Source organism: Aspergillus welwitschiae, assembly GCF_003344945.1.
Source record: "Aspergillus welwitschiae strain CBS 139.54b unplaced genomic scaffold BDQ94scaffold_4, whole genome shotgun sequence".
NCBI lineage: Eukaryota > Fungi > Ascomycota > Eurotiomycetes > Eurotiales > Aspergillaceae > Aspergillus > Aspergillus welwitschiae.
Window position 1 is genome coordinate 1,210,808 of NW_020798698.1, and position 24,526 is coordinate 1,235,333.

General features: G+C 50.7%; 5 protein-coding genes across 5 annotated transcripts; 2 read left to right on the forward strand and 3 right to left on the reverse strand.

Annotated features, from left to right (window-relative positions):
• Nucleotides 1-725: 725 nt before the first annotated feature.
• On the forward strand, nucleotides 726-8,290 carry BDQ94DRAFT_182998 (type I polyketide synthase; the record flags this gene model as incomplete). The annotated part of the gene is made up of 7 exons (XM_026774294.1): nucleotides 726-777; nucleotides 833-1,679; nucleotides 1,745-2,004; nucleotides 2,085-3,667; nucleotides 3,773-5,101; nucleotides 5,135-7,922; nucleotides 8,013-8,290. The coding sequence occupies 7 exons, from the start codon at nucleotides 726-728 to the stop codon at nucleotides 8,288-8,290; spliced, it is 7,137 nt and encodes a 2,378-aa protein (XP_026630750.1).
• A 129-nt stretch (nucleotides 8,291-8,419) lies between these two features.
• BDQ94DRAFT_157179 (Zn(II)2Cys6 transcription factor domain-containing protein) lies at nucleotides 8,420-9,888 on the reverse strand (the record flags this gene model as incomplete). Its single annotated transcript, XM_026768711.1, has 2 exons — nucleotides 8,420-9,721; nucleotides 9,790-9,888. The coding sequence occupies 2 exons, from the start codon at nucleotides 9,886-9,888 to the stop codon at nucleotides 8,420-8,422; spliced, it is 1,401 nt and encodes a 466-aa protein (XP_026630751.1).
• A 211-nt stretch (nucleotides 9,889-10,099) lies between these two features.
• On the reverse strand, nucleotides 10,100-12,071 carry BDQ94DRAFT_183003 (cytochrome P450; the record flags this gene model as incomplete). Its single annotated transcript, XM_026774295.1, has 5 exons — nucleotides 10,100-10,707; nucleotides 10,775-11,360; nucleotides 11,393-11,505; nucleotides 11,575-11,677; nucleotides 11,748-12,071. 5 exons carry the CDS (start codon nucleotides 12,069-12,071, stop codon nucleotides 10,286-10,288), a joined length of 1,548 nt encoding a protein of 515 aa, XP_026630752.1. The 3' UTR covers nucleotides 10,100-10,285.
• A 2,383-nt stretch (nucleotides 12,072-14,454) lies between these two features.
• BDQ94DRAFT_183007 (WD domain-containing protein) lies at nucleotides 14,455-19,898 on the forward strand. Its single transcript, XM_026774296.1, has 5 exons — nucleotides 14,455-14,564; nucleotides 14,632-15,252; nucleotides 15,342-15,776; nucleotides 15,827-17,407; nucleotides 17,457-19,898. The coding sequence occupies exons 1-5, from the start codon at nucleotides 14,490-14,492 to the stop codon at nucleotides 19,581-19,583; spliced, it is 4,839 nt and encodes a 1,612-aa protein (XP_026630753.1). The 5' UTR covers nucleotides 14,455-14,489; the 3' UTR covers nucleotides 19,584-19,898.
• A 270-nt stretch (nucleotides 19,899-20,168) lies between these two features.
• On the reverse strand, nucleotides 20,169-24,224 carry BDQ94DRAFT_183010 (alkaline-phosphatase-like protein; the record flags this gene model as incomplete). Its single annotated transcript, XM_026774297.1, has 9 exons — nucleotides 23,890-24,224; nucleotides 23,677-23,834; nucleotides 22,804-23,623; nucleotides 22,632-22,744; nucleotides 22,223-22,578; nucleotides 20,986-21,071; nucleotides 20,576-20,857; nucleotides 20,393-20,510; nucleotides 20,169-20,331 (listed from the first exon to the last, which is right to left on the reverse strand). The coding sequence occupies exons 1-9, from the start codon at nucleotides 24,203-24,205 to the stop codon at nucleotides 20,169-20,171; spliced, it is 2,412 nt and encodes an 803-aa protein (XP_026630754.1). The 5' UTR covers nucleotides 24,206-24,224.
• Between the last annotated feature and the right edge of the window lie 302 nt (nucleotides 24,225-24,526).

A 24,526-nucleotide genomic window follows, 5' to 3' on the forward strand; every position in this document is an offset into this window, starting at 1 on the left:
AGTCCGGCTTGCTTGGGACCCCCTCAATCTGGGGGGAAAGGAAGGTGGGGCAGGATGAAGGGGGCCAAAAAGGACCTCTGAGGAAGAGGTCTAGTCTTAGGCGCCCGGGACTGTGGCTGAAGGTAGGCAATCCTTCCATTTATTGCCAATGACAGAAGCCAGCAAACTTCGGCTCGCAACAGAGAAGGAATCGAATCCATGCGAAGTGTCTCGCTTCTGAGTAGTGCTGACGAAAGTCACGGCCCCGACATCCATCGGTCGCATCGGGCGATTTCGCCCGTCCCTCCTCCGTCCAGCTTATCACGATCAGCATCAACACGAGCCGCCAAGAAAAGGAATGTGAGGACTTCTCTGTTCCTCCAACGTCTTCGGCCGAGGTCCGTAGACAGCACACGGCGTCTTCATCAACTGGAATACCCGAATGTGAAGGCTGCCACGAAACGGCCGACGCGGGGCTTAATGAGTGCAGTAGCTTCATGCACGTATGGTGAACATGGCAGCAGATACACCATCAGAAAGAAGACAACTACAGCTATTCACCGTAGATAGTGCAGGAGTCAGGATTCAAGAACAGGATGAATTGCTATATAGGGCCTGTGTTGCCATGGACGAGACAGTTCATTTGGCAAATACAGCAACTTCTCTATTGAATTCGACAAAAAGCACGAACGATCTCTATACTTCATCTTTACCACTCTCATACCCATATTCCTTACTGAGCCATCATGACACCCCCTAGATCAAATGAGTGCGAGCCAATTGCCATTGTTGGCATGGGTGAGTTGATTATATCGGGCTTTGGGGAGAGATCAAGCATTGTTAACATGAATAGGCTGTCGCCTACCGGGAGGTGTTCAGGACATTCCTGCGTTGTGGGAGTTCCTCCGGGACCAGAAGGATGCTCACGGGGAGTTTGCCGCGCCGCGTTTTTCAGCCGAAGGCTTCTATCATGCCAATTCAGACCGGCCTGGGACTGCTGTAGCCAGCAGTGGCTTCCTCTTGAAAGAGGACCCGCGGCTTTTTGACCCGTCTTTCTTCGGAATTACTGATGTCGAAGCGGAAACCATGGACGCCTCGCAACGCAAGCTACTCGAAGTGACGTATGAAGCATTTGAGAATGCAGGGGAGACATGGGACAGTGTGTCCGGTAGCCGAATCGGCGTTTTCGTCGGCGATATCTCGTTCGACAATTATGTGTCCCAGACGCGTGATTGGGACTATAGCGGCAAATACTCGGCTACTGGAGCCTTTCCCAACATGCTGGCCAACCGCATCCACTACGTTTTCAACCTCAAAGGTCCGAGTCTGCTAATCAACAGTGCATGCACCTCGGCCATGTATGCGCTCCACCTGGCTATTACCTCTATGCGCAATGGGGATTGCGATTCGGCCATCGTAGCCGGATCCAACTGGGTTATGGACCCCAACTGCCACATTGCTATGGGCAAGCTGGGAGCCCTGTCACCTTCTTCCAGAAGCCACACTTTCGATGCCTCCGCAGACGGGTACGCCCGCGGCGAAGGTTTCGCAGCACTCTACCTAAAGACAGTCTCGCTTGCAACCCAAGATGCGTCTCCGATTCGCGCCCTAATCAGAGGCAGTGCGGTCAACGCCAACGGGCGTACGAGTGGTATCACCAACCCGAGTGGCCCCGCACAAGAGACTGTCATTCGAGAAGCGTGAGCTCTATCCATGTTACACACTTTGCACCTCACGCATGACCTTCTAATACTGACTTGAACAGCTACAAGAACGCAGGGGATCTCGATCCCTCCGAAACAACCCTTCTCGAGTGCCACGGAACAGGCACCCGCGTTGGGGACCCAATTGAGGTGACGGCAGCTGGGAATGTGTTTGGGCCATCACGGTCTACTGTCCATGAAGATCGCCTGGTTGTCGGGTCTGTTAAAACTAACGTGGGCCATCTGGAAGGTGCGTGCGCCTTGCCAGGTATCCTTAAGGTGGTCGCTTCTCTCGAGGCCGGAGAGATCCCCGCGACGCTCGGTTTCCAGACCCCAATCCACGCATCGACTTTGACCAGGCCAAGGCTCGCGTCGTCAGTAAGACAGAGCCCTGGCCTAAAGACCGACTTAAGCGTGCCAGTGTTACTTCGGCAGGCTTTGGAGGCACCAACGGACATTGCATCATCGACCACGTCCACAATGTCATCCCGAAGTATGTGAAGCCTGGCGTCATTCACGAGCAAGTTGAGCAGTCCAATGGTACAAACGGGCATGCTGTTAATGGTACCAATGGCACCAATGGCACTAATGGCACCCACGGCACCCACGGTACCAAGCTAGAAGCACTCTCCCTGCTGCACCGTCCTATACTCCATTCTCCGACCCTCGTTAGACGGGCCGATGCCACCACTCGCCAGATGGTGGTTCTCCCCTTCTCCGCGCACAACCAGTCTTCTCTGATTGCGAACATGGAGGCGCTGCAACATTCCATTCCTCATCATTCATTAGCCGACGTGGCCTACACTCTCGCAGCTAAACGTTCTCGATTCTCACAACGAGCCTTCTCGATTGTTGACAAGGACCAGGTCACCCAGGTCGGATCGGTCACCGACAACGGACCAAAGGTGTTCGCCTCGCCCCAACGGGTAAACGTCGGTTTTGTTTTCACGGGTCAGGGTGCTCAATGGCCAGCCATGGGGGCGGAGCTGTTTGAGTACGCTGTGTTCCGAGATACAATCGCATACCTCGACACTGTGCTGGCTGTGTTGCCCCAGCCCGCTCCATGGAAGCTTGTAGACATTCTGTGTGGCAACTGTGACAAGGATCTCATCCAGAAGCCTGCCGTGTCTCAGACAGTATGCACCGCGCTACAGATGGGTCTTGTTGACCTGCTAGCATCATGGTCTGTCCGCCCGGCTGGCGTCGTGGGTCATTCATCGGGCGAAATGGCCGCAGCGTATGCCGCCGGTCGGATCACAGCTGCAGAGGCCATCACCATTGCTTATTACCGCGGATACATGGTCTCATTCAACCAGAAAAAGGGTGCTATGTTGGCTGTCGGACTTGGAGCAGACCAGGGCGCCGAGTATATCCGGCAAGCCGGTATGGAGGGAAGAGTCAAGGTCGCGGCGATCAACTCTCCGGCAAGCATCACCATGTCTGGTGACGCTGATGCCATCGAGCAGCTGAGAGTCCAGCTCACCCAGGAAGCTATTTTTAACCGACAGCTCCGCACCGGAGGACTTGCCTACCACTCACACCACATGCTGTCATTTGGTCACGATTACGCTCAGGCAGTTGATGATGGGTTACAGCGTCTTGCCAGCCTAGGAATCAATGACACCACTTCCAGGTATCCCAACATCCCTTGGGCTTCTTCGGTGGTGCCACAAAAAAGCTCAACCATGCCTCGCGAGGAAGTGACTGCTTCATACTGGAAAGCAAATCTGGAGTCACCCGTACGGTTTACCGATGCCGTATCCAAGCTCCTCGACATGGACGACCTGAGAATCGGCGCAACGGTGGAGATCGGCCCACACCCAGCGCTGAAAGGCCCATTGGGGCAGATCGTCAAAGGTCTGGGACGTACGATTCCCCACGTTGCTTCGGTAGAGAGAGGCCAGGATGCTCGCCGCTCGCTACTTGGACTCGCCGGAACGCTATTTGCCCTGAATGCCGACGTCGATTTGGTGGCAGTCAACGCCGTCGATTAATCGCATGGTGCGGGAAAAAGAACGCTCATACATGGATGCATGGCTATTGACCTGCCGCCCTACCGGTACACCTATGGGCCTATCATGTACCACGAGAGCCGTCTAAGCAAGGAGTACCGACTCCGGCGCTGGCCCCGGCATGATCTGCTTGGAGCCCGTGTGCCAGGGACAACTCGGCTGCGTCCGCAATGGCGAAACATACTCCGCTTGAAGGATCTGCCATGGCTTAATGACCATCGCGTGCCTCCTCACGTTCTGCATCCCGGAGCGGCGCATATCGTGATGGCCATGCTCGCAGCAGAGCAAGCCTACGCGGAATTCCCCGATGCGTTGCCTGTTGTTGGCTTGACCCTCCGGAACGTCTCGATCAAGAAGACCCTGGTTGTCCCGCAAGATGACAAGGGAATTGAGATCGTGCTCAGCATGGAGCTGGAGGATGGTGCCACCGCCGCATCTCCTGGATGGGCAAGCTTTTCCATCGCCTCGGTCGTTAACGACTCCGAGCAGTGGACGGAACACTGCTCAGGTCTAGTCAAGGTTGATGTCGTTGCCTTTAACGCGCCTGCGGCCATTGATACAAATACCATGGACGGACGCGCTGTAGATGCGCAGGCCTGGTACACTCGCTTTGCCGACATGGGGCTCCAGTTTGGGCCCTCGTTCCAAGGGTATTCCGATATCTGGGCTGACCCGTTCAGCAATGTGGCATTGGCCAAGCTATCGCTAAACACCACTGCAGGATTGTTCCCTGGAGGCGAGTCCAGGTATCCCATCCACCCCGCCTCCTTGGATCTTGTTATCCGCCTGGGACTCATGGCATGTAATGGCGGCCAGGCAGAAACGGCCAGTGTCCAGCTGCCTATCCATTTCGATCAGATGCGGTTCAAACTTGGCTGCCTCCAAGGCCGTGACTGGATCACAGGGGTATCGCGCGGCGAGCTACGTGGGTTGCGTGGAGCGTACGCCCAACTGCAACTGTTGGATGACTCCGGCGAGGCTATTTTGGACGTGGACAACATGCGCTTCACCAGCCTGAACAATGAGCAGCAGTCCTCCGCACAGGATGTTTCTGGCCAAGCTTATTCCAGTCCTTTCGCGCGTCTTGTCTGGAGGCCTGATAGTCGCACATTGAGTCGGGATCAGTGGAGCAAACTTCTTGCGTCTGTGGACGGGACCACCACTTTCTCTCGGCTCTCCTACCTCTTCGACCTCGTAGGCCATGCCAACCCAGATCTTCGAATCCTGCAGCTTAGCGCTGGCAGCGATGACCGGAATGCTGGCCAAGCAGTGCTAAAGTCCCTTGTCGGCCACAATGGCATCAAGCGCTACCGGGAATACGTCGCAACGGACGCCTCTGCCGAGCGACTGGACTCCTTCCGTGAGACTATCTCAGCCTTCCGCGACGTCAAATGCTCCGTGCTGGATGTAAGCCAGGATCTCTCTGAACAGGGATTCCAGATAGGGACCTACGACATCATCCTGTGGAGCAATGTGGAACATGGCCTGGCTACTGAGCAGGCCCTGGCAAACGCCAAGAAGCTCCTCCACCCCGGGGGACACCTTGTACTAGTGGATCGCAAGGATAGCAGCGAACTGGCATGGGACCAATGCCTTCGGCGAGTAGGGTTCGACTCAGGACCTAAGCTAGTCTGTCGCGAAGCTGATCTGCACTCCACCATCATCCTATCCACCCTGTCCGATCCGGTACCAACTACCAAGAGCGGCAACCCTGTGGTCCACCTTCTACACGGGTCTCAAGGCACTTCAGCGCTTCTCCATCATCTCGCCCGGGCTATGGAACAGCACGGCCTATCTATCCGAATCAGTCCTATGGACCAAGCAATAAACGTACTCGCTCCCAATTCTCGCGTGGTGGCTTTTCTTGACGGAGAAAATCTTCTGTTTGCCGCCGATCAACGCCGACTGGGACTATTTCAACATCTAGCTGCAAACACGGCGAGCATGGTTTGGGTTACCTCGTGCGGCCTAGTGAAGGGCCGAAATCCCGACGGCGCATTTGTTAGCGGGCTTCTACGTACCCTGGGAACTGAGAATCCCGCAGGGCAGTTCTTGTCAGTCGACGTTGATGCGGAAGACTTTCAGGTTCCTGGCCTGGAGATGGACGAGCTGGTCCGCTGCTTGGTCGAACAGGAGCTCCTCCTGCAGCCCACCCTCGACGATAAAGGACCTCCTGAGGTGAATCGGGACCTGGTTTGGCAAGACGGCTGCATGTGGACGAGCCGGATCGTGCCTGATGGGCAGCTGCAGGGATACGCGGAGGTGGCTCCCACCAGGCAGGAAGTTGACGTGTCTGCACGGCCACTGAGCAGCCTTGGACCCGTACGAGCGGCCTTTGAGACACCTGGTATTCTCACCTCCCTCTATTTCCGTCCGTATACAGAGCTGTTGCAACCCCTGCCTCGGGATTATATCGACGTCAAGGTGGATGCTGTCGGGCTCAACTGGAAAGACCTGGGGCTGTGTTCCGGTCGATTTGATGCGAACAACCTCTCCAACGAATACTGCGGTGTTGTTACCCAGGTAGGAGCTGATGTTACTAGAATCTCTATTGGCGACCGGGTTTATGGAATGGGCAAGGGGCACTTTGGCACGCACACTCGTGTGCCCGCAGGTCTGGCACAGAAGCTGGCCGCGGACGTCAACGCCATCGAGGCGGCTACTATGCCGCTGGTGTATATGACTGCAGTTTATGCCTTCGAGCATGTTACTCGCCTCAAGCCTGGCCACAAGGTACTGATCCAATCGGCTACAGGCGGCCTTGGTTTGGCAGCCATCCAGTTGGCGCGGTCCAAGGGGGCCACCATCTACGCGACGGCAGGCACTGCAGACAAAGTCCGTTTCCTGACAGACCACATGGGTGTTCCAGCATCGCAGATCTTCTCGTCCCGCGACTTGGCCAGTTTGCACCGCGCCACTCAGCAACATGGAGGGTTTGATGTCATCCTCAGCACTGCCCAGGGCGATATGTTGTACGAGTCCGTCAAAGCCCTAGCCCCCTTGGGCCATTTAGTCGACGTGGGTCGCCTGGATGTCACTAGTTCCCAAACCATGGGCCTGGAACTTTTCCAAAAGAGTGCTGGGTTTACCTCCTTTGACCTTGGCCTCGTTGTGGAACGTGACCCTGTCCTCGGGGCCGAGCTGATGCAGTCCATCGACGCGCACTTCCGCGCTGGCCACATCGGACCCATTAAGCCCTACTCCGTTGCGGACATTGGCCACCTGGACCAAACTCTCTTGCAGTTCTCGCAAGGCACCCATATTGGAAAGCGTGTCATTACCTACCAAGACCCGTCCACCTTGCTGCGCACTCTCCCCACCTCATCCGCAACCCCGGCGCGCTTCGACCCAGCCGCCCGCTACATCCTCGTCGGCGGGCTGACCGGCCTCGGCCGCTCCATCGTGCGGTGGATGAGCAGCCGTGGTGCTCGCGACCTGGAGGTTTGGTCCCGCCGGGGGGCAAGCAACCTTGCCCCCGAAGCACAGCGTATGATCACTGAGCTGGCAGCCCAAGGCATCCGAGTCCAGCCCGTTGCCTGCGACGTAACCAACCGTGACGCCGTGCTCCACGCCATGCGATCTGCGCATGTTGATCCCACACGACCTGTTCGTGGTGTCTTCCACTTTGCCGTATCCTACCAGGATATCTCCTTTGACAAGATGACCGAAGCCCAATTCAACCAAGGCATGGCGGCCAAGGTCTTCGGCGTCAAGCACCTCCACGATGCAACGGCGTCCATCCCTCTCGACTTCTTCGCTATGACCTCCTCCTTGGGAACTGTCTACGCCTTCCCTACCCAAAGCACCTATCTCGCTGCCAACAACTACCTCGATTACTTTGCCCGCTACCGCCGCCGGCTCGGCCTCCCCGCCACAACCGTCGCCTTAGGCTTCATCAACGACCTGGGCCCGCTAACCAATGACCCCGTCACCGTCAACCTCTTCGTCCGCGCCAAAGGCCAAACCATGACGGGAGCCCAGGTCGTGCGTATGCTTGAGCCAGCCTTTGTGAATGAGCAACCCAATGCCCTCTGGCTCGGCCATACCGATGACCCCCTCTCCGCATCCCACATAGTCACTGGCATCGACCCAGCCGTCCTCGCCAAGATGGCCCGGTCATCAGCTGCCTCCCTCGCCTCTTCTACCATTCCCAGATGGTACCACGACTCTCGTGTCTCCTTAATGCTGCGTGCCCTAGAAGACGCCTCGTCCGCTACCTCTTCTCTCAGTAGCTCGGACATCCATGCCTCAGACGCATCACCTACTGCCCAACTGAGACGACAATTCGACCACTCCGTTGCGACGCTCCGTGCGGGAGGTAAAGATTCCAAGGAGGATGCATGGACGGAGACCATCAAATTCGTGACTGAGGCCATCCAGGCCACCGTGGCAGGCATGTTGTTTGTGGATGTGGGAAGCGTGAATCCCAACAAGACGGTGGCGGAGCATGGCATTGATAGTTTGCTGGCGGCGGAGTTTCGCAATTGGTTCCAGGGGGCGTTTGGGAGGGGGGTGAGTATGTTGGAGTTGATGGATGCGAGGATGAGTCTAGCGTTGTTGGCGAGGTCGGTAGTTGAGGGGGCGGTGGGTGTGTGATATTTACCCACATTGAGTACTACTCTTTTTAGTACTCTATAGACTGATATCATAAAGGAAGTAGTTTATTTACACCCTCATCTTGCTAATGTCCATTACATATTATCCCAACAAGTATACAGACGACATTCATCTACTAACAACCTCCATACCTCCCCCCAACCCCTCTGATAATCTACCACCCCCAACATGATCCACCGCCCACTGAATATACTCCCGATACCTCCCATCCAAATGCCACTGAATCCCCTCTAAAATATGCCTCGGCCACCCGCAAATGAACCACACATGATCCAGCCGATCAAGCGGATACAAAAAGAACGCAAATAGAATCAACGCCACCGGCTCCCTCCGCTGCAAATCACTCACCACTGCGTCCGGCAACTGATACAACCACGCAAAGACAAGCGGGAAGAGAGCCATTCCCATTGTACCCTGTGGATCGGGACCCATGATGGCGTCGAGGCTGTGGCCTAGTCGGTCTAGTGTTTGCAGATAAATTGAGAGCCGTGGGTCGTCGATGGGGATGGTTGTGGTGAGGAGGGCGCGGTACGTTTCTAGGTGGTGCGGGTAATCTTCTAACTTGGTTTTGTTTTGCGATGCGGTATGGGAGTTTTCATGTTCGGTTTGAGGTGTGGTGCGAGAAGAAGAATCATCGCCCTCTCCATGGATGGAGAAAACGCTCGTTGGCATATCTCCGCTACATAGCTCGAATACAGATCGCACACCGAGGAACAAAGACAAGTGGCCTGGGGTGCCATCACTTCGGAACGCGAGGTACTCCCCCGGTTGAGGGCCACGGGCGAGACTTGAGATGAAGATGAATATTGCGGAGGCATACATCGCGGGGCTGTTGTCGCGGTCAAGGTGCGGTAAGGTGGCTGAGACATCTCGGATAGCAACGTTAAAGTGGCGTTCGGCTTCAGTGTATATTTCTGCTTCTGTGAAACCCATGGATTGGGACCATTGTTGATCGTCTGATCGTCGCACGAGGTGGAAGCCGGAGAAGGCGAGGAGGATGTGCATGACGTAGTGGTGGGAAAAAGCGATTTGAGATAATTGCTGACGGGCTTTTGGTTGGGCGCCGGTTAGTTCAGGAGAAGTGGAGAAGTGGTGGAAGAGGAGCATGTCCAGGGCTGTGTATTGGAAGGGGCGCTTGACTAGGTCGTTGTTTGATGGGGGTGATGGTTGGGTTGTGTCTGGTCCTGACGTGAGAGGTGTGCCATGGCCTCGTTTTGGGGGTTGAAAGTTGACGGATGAGGATGTGTAGAAGGTGTAGCTATCTGTGCTGGGGCCCTGTGAGGGTGGTGATACCGAGTCTGATTGCTGTGATTGTGGAGAAGGGCTGGGGTTAGTCTGGGGCTTAAAGCTGTAGTCGCACTCTATTGAATGGCGGAGGCAGTTGGTGCAGTGTGGCTTGATCTCATCGCACTAACGATCAGTTAGTATCTCTCACTCTCATTGAAGCGCCCGGAGTGGAGAAGGCATCGCGAACTGACTTTGATTCTACGCCTCTTACAGTTCTTACATCCCAGACGGGACTTGCGATGGCTTTTCCGCGATAGAGTTTGGGTGTATGGAGTGCGAGAGGCCCCCATTATCTCACAGTACAGGTGCTTTGATTCAGGTGGATGGGGTGGAGTTTGGTCACCGGCACGCCTGGAAGGCTAGATAACTTAGTAGTTGAGGAATGCGGCGTGGACACCAGTGGCATGCTTAAATTTTAAACAGAGCGAATAACGTTGGTTCCAGAAGGGCTTCAGGGGGCGTTGGCCCACTTCACTGCCTTTGCAGCCTGCCCGGGAAAATCCCGGTTTTACTTCGGTGGATTCTCGGCAACATCTCGTCCAGTAATGGTAGGTTCTGTTTTCTCTTGCTACATGCATATCTCCATTCCATGCCTGGTATCTGCATAGCCATTGTTTTCTCGCTTCATGACCTGTACATTTGTAAAGTGAATAAAAGAGTCTCTGTGATAGATACCAACTGCGGGCTTTATATTCTCATCTCCTCTCGACGCCTTTTAACCTCCATTTTCAGACACGGGTCAACTGCCATACTAAACCCACCATAGCGAATCTTTGGTACCGTCCCTTCCAAAAGCTTCCAGTCATACCGCAGTAGGAGATAGATCAAGGCAATCTTAACCTCATTGGCGGCAAAGAAGCGTCCCGGACAAGCATGTTTGCCATGTCCAAAGGCCAAATTCTCCGGAGCCGTTGTGACCAGCTGCGCCTTGGTCTGTCGCTCAGGGTCTTCGCGCATCTTGTAGAACCGGTACCCGTCCCAGGCAGCTGCATTTTCGTAGGTGTCGTCATCCCAGAGCTTGTGGGCCGATACCGCAAGCATGCCATTCTTGGGGATGACCGTCCCGTCGGAGAGCTTCACTTCCTTGAGAGCTACCCGGCGCATTGAGGCTGTTGGCAATTTATTTAGTCAAAACAGTGGAAAGTATCAGAACAGATGGGTTTACGCTCTGCTCACCATTGTTGATTGGTTTCAGCCTTTGGCTCTCCCGGATAACACTATCCAGCAGTTTCATGTTATACAGAGCGGCCTTCTTCCAGCCATGCTGTTGGAGAGTGTCAACAATTTCCTTGCGTAAAGGCTCCAAAATCTCCGGATTTTGCACGAGATGGGTCATTGTCTGAGACGTCAGGTCGGAAGTTGTGTGGATGGCCGCCACGGAAAGGATAAGCTGCGCGCTGACAGGGTCATAAGGATGACCTTTGGCGGCCTTCTCAAACCATTCGATAGCATCATCGAACCCTTGTGTTTGTTTACCCTCTGCATGAAGGTGTTTCTTGAATTGACGCCTCTCCTCCAGTATTGGTCCCATGACTTTCCTAGCCACTTTCACCTGGGCCCTAAGCTTACGGCATCGAGGCAAGAACCAGTGTACGATGGGTCGAATAGCTGCAGGCCACATGCGAAGTTCTTCGGCCGCTAAGAATCCATCAGTAGTATAGTCTTGAGTAACTCGCAGCCATTCTTCATTCCGGCACAACTTTTCCCCCAGGAAGACACGGGAGGAAATGCGCGAAATAAGAGCCACCATCACAGTTCTCAACTGGATCGTGTGCCATTCTAATCATGACACACATTAGCATTCCTGTCGTCGAATTGGAAAGTATGAGATTTTCTACCTTCATTATCTGTCAACAGCTCACGGACGGCGACAGATGTCTCGTTGGCAAGGGGCTCGGTGACCTTGTCTGCCAAGATGCCGAATTGTGAGTTAGTATACAGTCATGCCACCAGTGCCGTGAAGTCCGATAACTAACTCAGGTATTTTGTCAAGTCGTTTCCGATAACAGCCTGGACAATCCCCGAGTCTTGACTACCTTCGCGGAATCCGTCAAATCCAGGTAGATTGCCATGAAATGCCTGGCATCTTGTCAGCTACTTTCACACGAGCTCCGGATCAAACATAAAACACATGAATGTCGGAACACACTTCGAATGTCCATCGAGAGAAGCTCAGGCGGTCGTCATTCCTGATCTCATTCGCCATACTCGGAGGGAGAATTGTCACTTTCCCAGTGTCGGTATGCAAGAGCACTGGCGTATTTGAATGAGTTTTAAACCAATCCCATAGCAGCCTTCGCGCATTGGAGAAGAATTCTTGCTTTACTCTAGTAGATGTGAGCTCGAAGGGCTTCTTTGGATTCAGGGCCGGGTCCTTGTATCTAAAGCTTTGAAGTAGGAGAAACGCGAGGCCTAAAGCCAGTGACACAAGGACGGGAACTGGCATCGAGGTATAACCCAGCATGTTCTCCATGCTTGCACGCAAGGGCCCAAAAGGGGTGTCTGTGGAGATCATAACGTAGTAGTGCTAACAAAAAAGATGAGATAGGGTAGCGGCATCACTTCCAACAACGGATGGGGATAGATGCCCATTGATACTTACTTAAATACTTCCAAATTGTGAGGGGCTTTAGGCGTTGAGATGGCCAGGATGAAGTTGAAACAATGCCTCGTTAGTATGCCGCATTTCCCGCTTGATCTGCAAGAAGCGCCGTTAGGGTGGAACCCCCACTGATTCAGCGGTTATGCATTGCATACGGGCATAGCAGGAAGTGTCTCGTCATTCATTAGGATCATTCATCATTCATCATGAATAAAAGAGTTTGTGCACTAGCATTGAACACATTGATGGGCCAGTATGTTCGATCTGTCGGTCTCGACTCTAAAGCAGGACATTACTTATCCGAGACATAACACTCGTAGTAGACGATACATCGAATAATCGATATGCCTCTGAAGTGGTAAGCACAGGATGAAAGCAACTGCTAAGTTTAGGTGAAATTTCCATCCCTACGATAGTGTTATTCACAAGGAACAAGACTCGCAATATGAACCACAACCACACATAATTGAATAGAAGCTGTTTCTCCTGTGGATAGCTGCATTTAGTTACTCTAACTGAGTTGCGGGGAATGTCAAGTCAGTCCTAACTGATTGGCTGCGTGTTTTGGTTCCTTGTCCAGCCCACACAGACTCGCATCACTTTCCACTTCCAATCGAAAACGACTGAGCCTATCCACAAGAGAAAATCAGTACGCTTCGGTTCCAATTGTCCCTTCTGCATAAGATATACACGTAGACGTTTGAACTAGTCTAAATCTGGTATAGGTTTTATGCATGAATTGTCCCCACGTAAACTTCCAATCCCGAGGACATAAGCAATGATTCAGCGCTTCCGAGACGCCTGCAGTCGGTGCATCAGCCCACTCATTGCTGGGAAGCCACCTTGTCTGTTAACCGCATGACTGGCCTGGTATGAATTCTTTGATTTTCAGTTGAACGTATCAGGTTGACGTCAAAAGTAATTTAAACTAGTGCCCGGTTTTAAATTTGACACCTTTCAGATCCAAGCAGACTTGATTTTTGTGCAGGTTTCATTGGTCAGAGGACAGCCCATTTCTTCTCAGTTCGTCTGGCGCTGCTAACCAGGTAATATGCAGCATTATGCTTGGCAATAAAAGAGGAATGCGGGTGTTTTGGTCGAAAGGCTCGTCTCCGCCGTGATCGACCGAAGTTTAGACGAATATGTTCACGTCGTTCTATATTGCCGGGCTAACACATTTTGGCCCGGTTCTTCCTTGGTGCTATTATAGGTAGGTAGGAACAAGAATTCTAACATTCCTGTCGGATCCTCGTCAGTCATCCATTTTACGAATAACAGCGCTTACTGAGCAAGAGAGTGCTGTCACGGGGTGCAGTGACACTGAATGCAATCCCCACCCCCTTAGCAGCACGATTCTCAGATTCTCAAATTAGATAGGAGCTTTCTTTCTGGGTATTCTGAAAGATAATTGAAGCTCTTCGAAGATTACTTTGGACTAATCTGATTTTCGGAGACTTTATAGCGAGTCGCTGCGCAAGTACACCTATGAGGATAATAGGTCGTGGAATGTTGATTTGTGAGTATTTGAGGATCTGTGGTAGCAGGGAGTCACGCCAGTCATAGTCTTGAGTCTTCCATATCAGTACGGTTGCACGAATCGCGGCAATCTGGGAAACGTATGGGCTTTTTTTTCCCTCCGAGCAGTATTACTGTGACATTCATTAAAGCACCAAGTATCTTGTTGGTCTATGGCCTCGTCTACTAAAGTGTTGCTAATTCATGGGTTGGATCTCAAAAGATAGTACGGATATCACGGATCTGCCAATGACAGGCCAATGAAAAGCGGCGAAAACCCCACTTTCGGGTTGAAGGTGGATTGATTATAAGGTAATTCAGTTCTCGCAGTCAAAATGATGGATGGTCTTACAGTGGCGCGGTGGGTTTTGCTTTTGAGTGATACTAATAAAGCTTATTTCAAATCATCCTGTGATCCGATCAGGGCTCATCCAGATACAACGCCCAATAAAATAGGCTCTAGAATGGCCAAGTGTACAAACACGGTTCAGTCAAAAAATGGAAAATGGACAGAAAGGAAAAAGGGAATCGAAGCGACAGCCAGAAGCAAAAATGAAACGGAGAAATCCTGGTAAACATGATACTAATATCTAATGTTGTTGTTGCTATGAAGAGTGATTGTTGTTAAAAGTTGCAATGAGTACGGTATACAGGGCGCTACATGTAATTGCTTTTTTACGGCGCCTAATCTTCCACCCAACACTTCGTAACCCCGCTCTAAATCCCAAACGCACCCATCGTCACCCACATCAATTCTTCCACTGGGCGAGCAACATGACATGTAAGAAGACCTTGAAGGGCGTTTTCAGCCCTAGCAGCTGGAAGAAGCGAAACAACGCCGCCAAGGAGGTAGGATATAGACCTTTGACCCAGCCAGAACCGAGCGTGGCTAACGTTCTCCATATATCCATCAAAGGTCGAACCTTCGTCTGCACTGAGACAAGAACAACAAAATGAATCCCAACCCGCTAATACACTCCGCTCTCAGCCAGATGAAGTTCATATCCCTTGCCTTGCCCAGACCAAAAGCAATAATGTCGACCACGAGACTAGCCACGATGAACTGGAAGAGTTGACGGAGATGACGGACAATAGGGAAATGAAGGGCACTCGTACTGAACTTTGTAGCAAAGATGAGCAGGTCGAATTGAGCAACCGATTGCATGACAAAACCCTGCGTAACGGTCTTTGGAAAGCGGCTTACCAGAAAGTGGCGCAGGAACTAGATGGAAACGTGTTGGCCCAGTTTGTCCACCTTTTGGTAGAAGCCGAGATCAGTCAAGAAGAGCCAGGAACGAGCAATAACAATGCCAATAAAGTGGACAGTGAAGGCATCCTTGAGAATCTACAGGAAATTGTCAAGGGCAGGCTGGATGTGATACAGAATGCAAGGCTGGTCATCAGGGGTAGAGTTGTTAGGGACGAAGTGTCTGAGATATTCGATACGGTCAAAACGTTTAAAGACATTATCACAGCAACTGTTAGTGCAGAGCCTCATGCAGCGCTGGCATGGGGTTGCATGGCAGGCTTCTTTCCCGTAAGTCGCCGGAAACTCCAACAGATACAGATTAGGCGTGCCCTTGATGGCTTGGTGCTACCTACTAAGTTGCTAACCTTTGACCATAGTTGCTAGACAATGCACTGACACAATTTGAGAACGCCAAAACTGGATTGAGGGTTATTTCTGACATCTTGGTTCGTTGTCGAGTCATAGAAGCAACAGCTTTAATCTCTAGGGATCAGTCATCTGGAAATCAGGAGCTTCTTTCTCAGGTGAAAGACAAAATGATCGATCTTTATTCACAGATCCTAAAATATCAGATTTCGCTAGCATCTCAGTACTCTCGTCCCTCCATCAAGCGTCTGCTGAGGGACATCGTCCTCAAAGACAATTGGACAGCCATGTATAAAGATATGCGGATGACGGAAGAGAGTATCACGTTGGATCTGGAAAGACTTGACCAGAAGACAATTGCAAGCATTGCTTATCAGATGTCCAGTCTTCAGAAGACTGTGAAGGTGGTTTTGGATGAGAGTGTAAAGGTTCACGAAGAGATCAAGGTAGGTTAAACAGTGATACGGGCGGGCTTTCAGTTAACCGTTGCATTCAGCTCCTCACACAAGACGCCTTGATCAGGGGATTGCCCGAAGCCCAATATGCTGCCTTTGATACGTATAGGAAGAGCATGCCCCCACCAGCATATTGCCATGAAGATACTCGGAAAAGGGTTCTTCGCGAAATCCAAAAATGGGGAAAGAGCAGCGATGGCAACTGTATCTTTTGGCTAAGGGGCATGGCAGGTACTGGCAAGTCTACCATCGCTCGGACTGCGGCCAAAATGTTCAATGATCAGCTTCTTCTTGGTGCCTCATTTTTCTTCTCGAGGAGCAATGCTGATCGAGCAGATCCTGATAAACTCTTTTCAACCCTCGCCCGACAATTAGCAGATGTGCTCCCCGGCTTTGCTGCCCACTTGAAAGATTCCATCCAGCGCAAGCATGATGTGACTCAGCAGTCTCTAGATCAGCAATGGAGAAGTCTCCTTCTCGAGCCCCTTTCTGCGCTGAGCGACAATTTCCCGCACCGGATGGTATTAGTACTTGTGATTGATGCCTTGGATGAATGCCAGAATGGACGCATATATGCTCAGAGCATCATAAAGGTCCTGGCTACCGCGAGGACGCTCAAGAAAATTCAGCTACGGATCTTTGTGACTAGCCGGCCTGAGGATTATTTGGCCGATGGATTCACCCAGATTCCTTCGACAACTTACTATGATGTAATGATCGATCATGATGGAAACCGAACCACAAAACGAGACATCCGTATCTTCCTCGAAGACAAATTGTCCGATATTGCTACAAGAAAGCAGGCCAACGAAGCCTGGCCTGGTAAAGAAAGAACAGAAAAGCTTATTGAAGGATGTGGACGACTGTTCATCGCCGCAGCGACTGCCTGTCGATTGCTCGAGGATACTGGTTTCCTCAACGATACCTTGGATTTATTGTTCAATACTAAGCAGCATGATTCTCTTACCAGGGATATTGATGAAATGTACACACTCGTCTTGGAGCAAGCAATCACGAAGCGAGGTTCGGATAGTATACATCTGATTCCTCTGTTCCAGCTGGTAGTTGGGTCGGTCATTACCATGCCAGAGGCGCTCCCACTGCGTAAACTTGCAATGCTTCTCCGAGAACCCTGCGATAAGATTAGAATGATGCTCAAGAACTTGACTTCAGTCCTGGTTGTGCCCGAAGATGATGACTCACAAGTTTCGCTCTTCCATCTTTCCTTTCGTGATTACCTTGTTGATCCAAATCGATGCAAAGATAGGGACCTCCTCATTGACGAGAAGAAAGCAAACGAAAAACTTTTCCATCGATGCATGGACATTCTTCATGAAAAGGGCAACCTGCGCAGGAATATTTGCAATATCCAACATCCAGGAACTGCAGCAATCGAAGTATTACAAGAGACTATCAACGAGCATCTTCCCTTGGAGGTCCAGTATGCCTGTTGGTATTGGGGTACACATAGCAACTCTGGAGGGCCTCTCCAGCCAGAGAAAGCCGCACAACTCTTGGTCTTCCTGAAGGAGCACTTTACCCACTGGCTTGAAGCCCTGAGTCTTACGGGGTTGATGCGGCTTGCTAGTCCTACAATGACTGAATTGAAGACTCGTGTTGCGGTAAGTACTGTCCCTGCATCTCCCTGTATGTATATTGACATGAGATCAGGTCGAGAATTATCCAGAGCTTTTCGAATTCGTGGATGACGGGAGACAATTTGTCAATCACCGCGGCACCGAGATCGCCGATGCTCCCCTCCAGGTTTATTATTCTGCCCTTATTTTCTCTCCCACATCAAGTGTGCTACGAAGACAATACCTTAAAGAAATACCTCGGTGGATAAACATGACCTCTACTACCCATAACAGCTGGGGTCAATCTGAGCGCATATTCAGATGCGAACACTCTTGCTGTGCGACATTTTCTCCTGATTCAACAATTATTGCGGTCGGTACTGGTATTGGGGAGATACGGATCTGGAACATGATAACCGGGGAGCTTGAACAAATACTGCGGGACTATGGCACAAGAAATGAGAATGAGGTAGTGTTAGGACTACTGTTCTCTGCTAGTGGCAGGGATCTAACGGCAGTTTACAAAAGTGGCATTATTATCACCTTCAACGTTCTTACAGGAAAACGGGAGCAAAGAAAGAAATTACCGATAGAGGTCAGAGAAAGTGCAGTCATTAAGTTGTTGCCTGACTCGAGGATCATTGCATTTTTTTCACAACATACCAAAGCAGTGTACCTCTGGAACTTTGATATTGGCGAGACTAAGATCATACATGGCCAGTTTGAGGAATGGATCATGTCACCCAACGCAGAGCTCATTGCATCATACTCAGATGGTCGTGTGAAGCTGAGTAAGGTCATTCCCCGTGACGCTGAGTTTTGTGCTATCGAGGAAATAAGCGCTTGGGAGGTGAAAGATAGTCCTCGGTTCCATGTTGTCTTCTCTTCGGACCTCAAAAGAATCGCCTTTAGGACCGGCTATGACACGTCACAGATATGGGATATAGAAGGGCAGCCTGAATTGGTCATGGAATTCAGGTCTGGCTATGTCGAAGATATAGTCTTTACTCCCGATGGCAACCAGATGGCAGTGCGCGCAGCTACAGGAACAATAGAGATATGGGACCTGACTACTCGACGCGTTTTCCATCGGATAGAAAATCATGGTAGACGAGCCACGGCTCTTACCCTCTCTCCTGATGGTCGCAAATTAGTCTCCTTAGCCTCTCTCGAAAGCGCAGTGCAGATATGGGATCTCCATGACTTGAGCAAAGTGGACCAAACACCGGGGTCACCGACTGATGAGTATAATATTTTATACGATTCTATCATTTTTCCCAGTGGACAAACAGCTATGTTAAAGTCTTACGGAGTTACGTCTAAAATATGCGACCTTGTCACTGGCAGACTTCAACACAGACTGACAGAATATAATGGCAAGTTTGCGGTCTTTTCGCCAGACAGCAATTACCTGGCCCTGTTCAATAAAGATGACTGCTTTAAAGTACTCAGTACCACAACATGGAAACCCAACCTCGTTCTTGAGAGCTCATTTGGCATAACTGCTGCTTTTTCGCCAGACAGTAGGAGAGTGGCCATCCATGGAAACGATGGCCTTCTGCGGGTATACTGTAGTGCTACGGGTAGGGAAGAACGATCTAGCCCAAAAGGTCTGCCAGGAAGTGAGTTAATGGCCTTCTCACCAAGTGGTGACATGGTGGCATCATCACTAGGCCCGGTTATTACTCTTTGGAGACTTGGCAAGGAGCCAATACAGGATGATATTGACATTGGATATGGTCACATTAACGTCCTCGCCTTCTCTCACAGCGGGAAACAGTTGGCAACTGGTTGTAAGGAGGGCCTTGTGAATATTTTGGATTTGACAACCGGAAAAGTGCATACAAAATCTCTCAGCTGTGCGACAACGGTTTATTCTTTGGCTTTTGCGCCAGACGATACTCGAATCGCATCAAGATGCATGAAGACCGTCCAGATATGGGATATGGCAAAGGAGGAGCCTATTAAACTGTTACCCTGTCACCGAAGTGCCTCAACTCATACGCGGCTATTGCTAAATTGGGAAATTCTGGCCATGTACACTGTGGATGAATGGGAGAAGTGGGTCATTTACAACGGGCAGAGACTTTTGGCCATCCCAGCTGACTTTCGTCCAAAATTCGTTGAGCTCTTGTCCGCCACTTCTCTCGTTCTGTTCGGCCAACAGTCAGCTCTTGGCATCTTGCACCTTTCCCCAGATCCCAGCTTGGAGGAAATATAGATTACCATTTGCAGATAACAATTTTCCATCTACATGGCAAATAATGATTGGAACGGGTAGATAAACTACCTAAGTCGACCAGACATAGGACTGGGCGCCGTGTGGGAAATCATAGGAGTCTGAAACCTATTCCTGGTGTCTATTTTGTCTTAGCGCGCCTTAAGTGGGTTTTCTATTGTTTCTGATACCCCAGTCCTATCGGGATACCATAGGGACCCCAAAGTACATACAAGATCTACTAAGTTTACAGTACACTAGAACTGGCAGTATTTACTGAGAAGGATTGAAACAAATTATCCTGGTTTCAATTTCAAGACCGTGCACTCAGCGATACAATAGAACATGGTTTTCTATGTGCAAGTGTTAGTTGCTTCTGGACACAGCCCCCTCGTTTACTTGCAATCATCTACAAATCATGTCCCGAGTGGAGAGCACAATAAATCCATATCATTCTATAAACATCAGTGGGACTCGTCTCTCTATCAACCACTTCGTCTCAACTATCCATCCATGCCACTGTTCTTCTACTGGTACTATTTTCTTACCCCCGCCCCCCACCCTCTAACACTAAACACCTGCCCAATTCTACTCCTGCTTCGTCTCTTCCGCAGCAGGCCCAAGCAACCTCGCAACAGTCGGCAGCGGCCATGCGAGCTGTGCAACCGAGTCCCGCCGCACTTCCCCAGAAGTGATCAAATCAATGACCGCCACGGCGATATACCCACCAATGGCAGTGAAGACATGCCACCTTTTATGAGTTGTTAGCCAAGCCCAAGCTTATCCCGGACAATGGGGAAAGATCCACATACCAGCCATGCAGCTCAAGCAAGAAAGCCACAGGCAGCCCGACCGCGTGTCTGGCTCCGATTAAGGATTGACACACAAACTCGTCAATCAGCCAGACGAGATATCCGAAGATGAAGCTTGCTACAGAAATGTCAGAATCAGTTATGACCTCGTTTGATAGACTAATCATAGATTTGAAAACATACCACATCCAAACAGCGCCACAGACTGAATCCTTTTACGGGCCTCAACGTCGGGGATCTCGCGAGGAATGATCTTGAGCGTGCGAGTCGTGATCAGACACACTGCGGCCCCGAATGTCACGGCGTGAAGCAGGAACTCATCCATGACCATGTGGACGACCATGACGATCGTGAACAGTACAGAGAGAATGATTCCCACTGTCTTTGTGTACTGAGGGGTGGCCTGGAAAGATAGAATGCGGTATAGGAGTGGTGTAGTCAGGAGGTGCATGGAAAGTTCATCCGCTGTTCAGACGGATCAGCTCAGATCACGATGATTATCATTCCGAGTAGGCTGAAGAATAGAGGGGGGCAGTACACATCTGGGTGTGATATTTCAGAGTCATATGGTAACCGGCAGAGCAAACACCGACGCCAATCAATCCACAGTATGTGATTGAGCGTGGCCCGGTTTGGCGTCTGCTGTGGAGCTGCCCGAGACCGTAGATGCCATATAGAACTAGAGAAGAGTGTTAACTTGTGAACTACTATAAGGGGGGAATAAACGCACTATAGACAAAGCTGCTAAGAGTATTAATAAACTCCGCAACATATCGCGTAATTACATAGTCCTAGAGGACAAATCAGCGATTGTTGTTGTGGGCCAAGAAAAGACCAGATTGCGCTTGCTGTAGACGGACCTCTTCACAGAAGCTGTCGACATTGGTTAGTCTCCAACATATACTTCAATTGGCTATTAATCAATGGACATACTTCAAATAAGAGGTCGGGGCACCCCAGAAAGGCGAAATCGCGGAAGCCATTGTCGCGAGCGTTTCTGGCGAGCGGAATATGGGGGAGTTGGGGAAGAGAAAGAATGGGGAGATTGGCAAACGGGCTGGAATAATAATAAATCGGCTCCTTCGGGAACTCCACCGCGACGGTGACCCACTCGTGTCTCCCGTGCTTAGCAGGCCTTGTTCCTGCACGGTTTCCGGGGTTGAAGACAATTACAGTTTTGCATATGGGATGATGTAGCCAATTTTAAACCTCTATCCCCACTTGATCCCGTCAACCAAATGCCCAAGAGGGTGAAGTCATTACAGGCACCTGGAATCCACTTCGGACCGCCTGATGGGCGTACCCGACCGTTCCGGACGGGGCTGGCTCGGCTTCTATCCCCAGTCTTGGCATTGGCGTTGAACAAGGTATGAATCCTGGACTATTTCAAGGTTGCTCAAATGAGATTTTGCATGTAAAATTTATGCCGATTTAGTCTCAAAGGCAACACACGCTCTCTTCAGAGTTCAATTCTGCGATGCAGGTGCTAACCCCTAGCATATTCGACTTGTGGATATATTAGTTTGCTGCCTGAGGCCTCGAAATCTACATAAACAACGCGTCAACACCTCCTGTTTGGGAATGGTTCAACAGAATTCGAGGTTTCTCAACGGCTAGTCCGCGTTTGAAAGGTTCCTACGTTTATAATATTGCGTCTCTCAAGAAAAGGCCCTGATTCCCCATCATTTCGCATATTTATAAGTAGCCACAAAACTTAGATGAAGGATATGATGGTTACATAACACCACCCATGCAGCTGAATGTCGTCACAAGTGTAACAACTATTTTCCTCAATACTTCCACCCTCCACAGATTTAAACCCACTCATACCACGGCAAACCATCTCGAAGAACCTCATAATCTGTCCCCGAGTCAAATTGCGGGCCCTCCGCATCTAGGAAATATCCACGCGCACACAGGTTAAACTGGACCCGCGTCGTCTGCTCCACCTCATAGAAATGATCGTAGCGCACATCCAACGCGTCTTTCAACGTCATAACCTCCCCATGCGGATGCAAGGCGTCCCATGGCTTGACGCATACTTGGCCCTTGCAGGACTTGAGCACGAGAAGAAGGGAGTCGAGTCGCTGAACGACTTTGGAAAGACCAACGTTTAAGATGGTGTGAGAGGTCGCACTGGGCTGTTCAATTGCGGAAAGGAGATTATGGAGTTGATGAGGGTCACTCTGTCTCTTTGGTCAGATTTCCCAAGAGAAATGAATTTGGGAGGGGCCAATACAGTCATATCATAGAGTTCATGCTCATTGTTACACCAAACGGAATAGTAAAGATTATATCCATTCCCCTTGATGCGGAGGGCTTTGTATGTGTTGTTGTATGCCGATAGGTCAACTTTGTCAAACTTAGCTCAGCCATGGTCAAAGAGTGGGGTGTAGGAGTAGAATACGCACAGTCGTATATACCCTCGCCCGCCGCATATCCCCAATATTCAACCGTGACATGTTCCTGTCTCTCTTCTCGGGCTCTCTCGATCTGGCTCCTCGTCAACGAAATAGGGTTGCCATCGAAGTCCTCTCGAAGGGGGATACCCAGTAGCTCGAGAAAAGTGGGAGCAAGATCCGTATGCGTGGTGACAATATCCGTAGATACATTCTGCGCGATATCGGGACCACGAATAATCAAGGGAACATTAATGTCTTCCTCGTATCCACACGACTTGCCTGGCTGAAGCCGGTGTTGACCAATGTGGTATCCATTGTCACTACTATAGACTATATATGTATTGTCAAGGATATTGTATTCCTTCAAACGTGTAAATATGCCATCAACCAGCTCGTCAACGGCCTGGAGGGCGCGTAGACGCTGGCGGTAAAAGTGATCATTGTAGTCAACATTAGTATCATTTTGTCGCTTGAGGGTTTTAATCCAGTTGGCGCCTGAAGGGTTTTCCGGATTGAAGGAGGGGGTGCGGGGAACTTTGACATCTGGGAATAGGTGCTCGTGTCGCTTCGCGGGGATAGGTGCGCTGAAGCTGAATTTAGGGTTGGCGTCTAAACCGGTTCCATTCATGAAAACGTTGCAATGCGGTGCAATTGGAGCAACTGTGAGAAAGAAGGGCTTTTGGGCCGTGACTGCTTCGTTGAGGAGGCGATATGCCTTTTGTGCGAGGACATCAGTGCTGTATTCGCCTTCGTAGCTTTGGGGTAGTTCGTGGTCTCGTTGGAAGGTACTGTTAAGGTAATCGTATGTGAATGGATCGAGGAGGAAGTCCTACATGACAGATTAGAGTGCCGACTGAATAGAAAGTTTGCTGGATGACTCACGTTGCCGGTGAACCCAGCTGGGAAGGGGGCGTTGTAGTTGTCGACCGTGTGGACGTTGAACAGTTTACCAGTGTAGTAAGTGTTGTACCCCGCTTCCTGCAGCCAAACAGGGAGATAATTGTCATTTAGACCTTGAGAGATGAATTTTGGATAGCCGCCTGAAAGCGTATGAGAATATGCCCCGATATAAGTGGCGATGTGTACTACACTCACCATGCGGAGGATTAACATCCGTGACGTTTGTATTGTGGGCCAACTTCCCCGTCCATAAGGTCACCCGCGAAGGACAACAGACGCTGGTAGTACAGTAGTGGCTGCGATAGTGTGTTCCTTTGTTTAGGAGGTGCTTTTGTACATAAGGCATGTAATCCAAAGAGCCGAGATGGGCGTCTTGATCATCGGTTAATATGAAGACGACGTTGGGCTTGGCGGTCGCAGAAAGCGGCTGCTGCTGCTGCTGCTGCTTCTGCTGCCCTAGCGATTTTGTAGTAAGCCCAGCCAGGGCTAGCAAATACACCAGGCATCGCATATTGCCGGTATAGTATGAGTTTGTGGGCTTCGATGTCAAAAGCAGATGAATGGCAGATGCAGTGAGGTTCAAGGTAATTGCTTAATAACCCCGCGCATAACGCAATTCGGGTCAAAGCGGGCCAAACACAATTACCCTACAGGATGCCCAGAGCATGTAAGCGTGATATAGGATGTTCGATATTTTAGAAGCAATTTTCAAGAAATTTTTATTATCTGACGGCGCGCAGAAGCACAATCATCATACTTAATATCACTGAATCTCCATCGTCACCACTTCATACTAGCATTAGTACTACCAGTTAACGGATGTACGAGATTG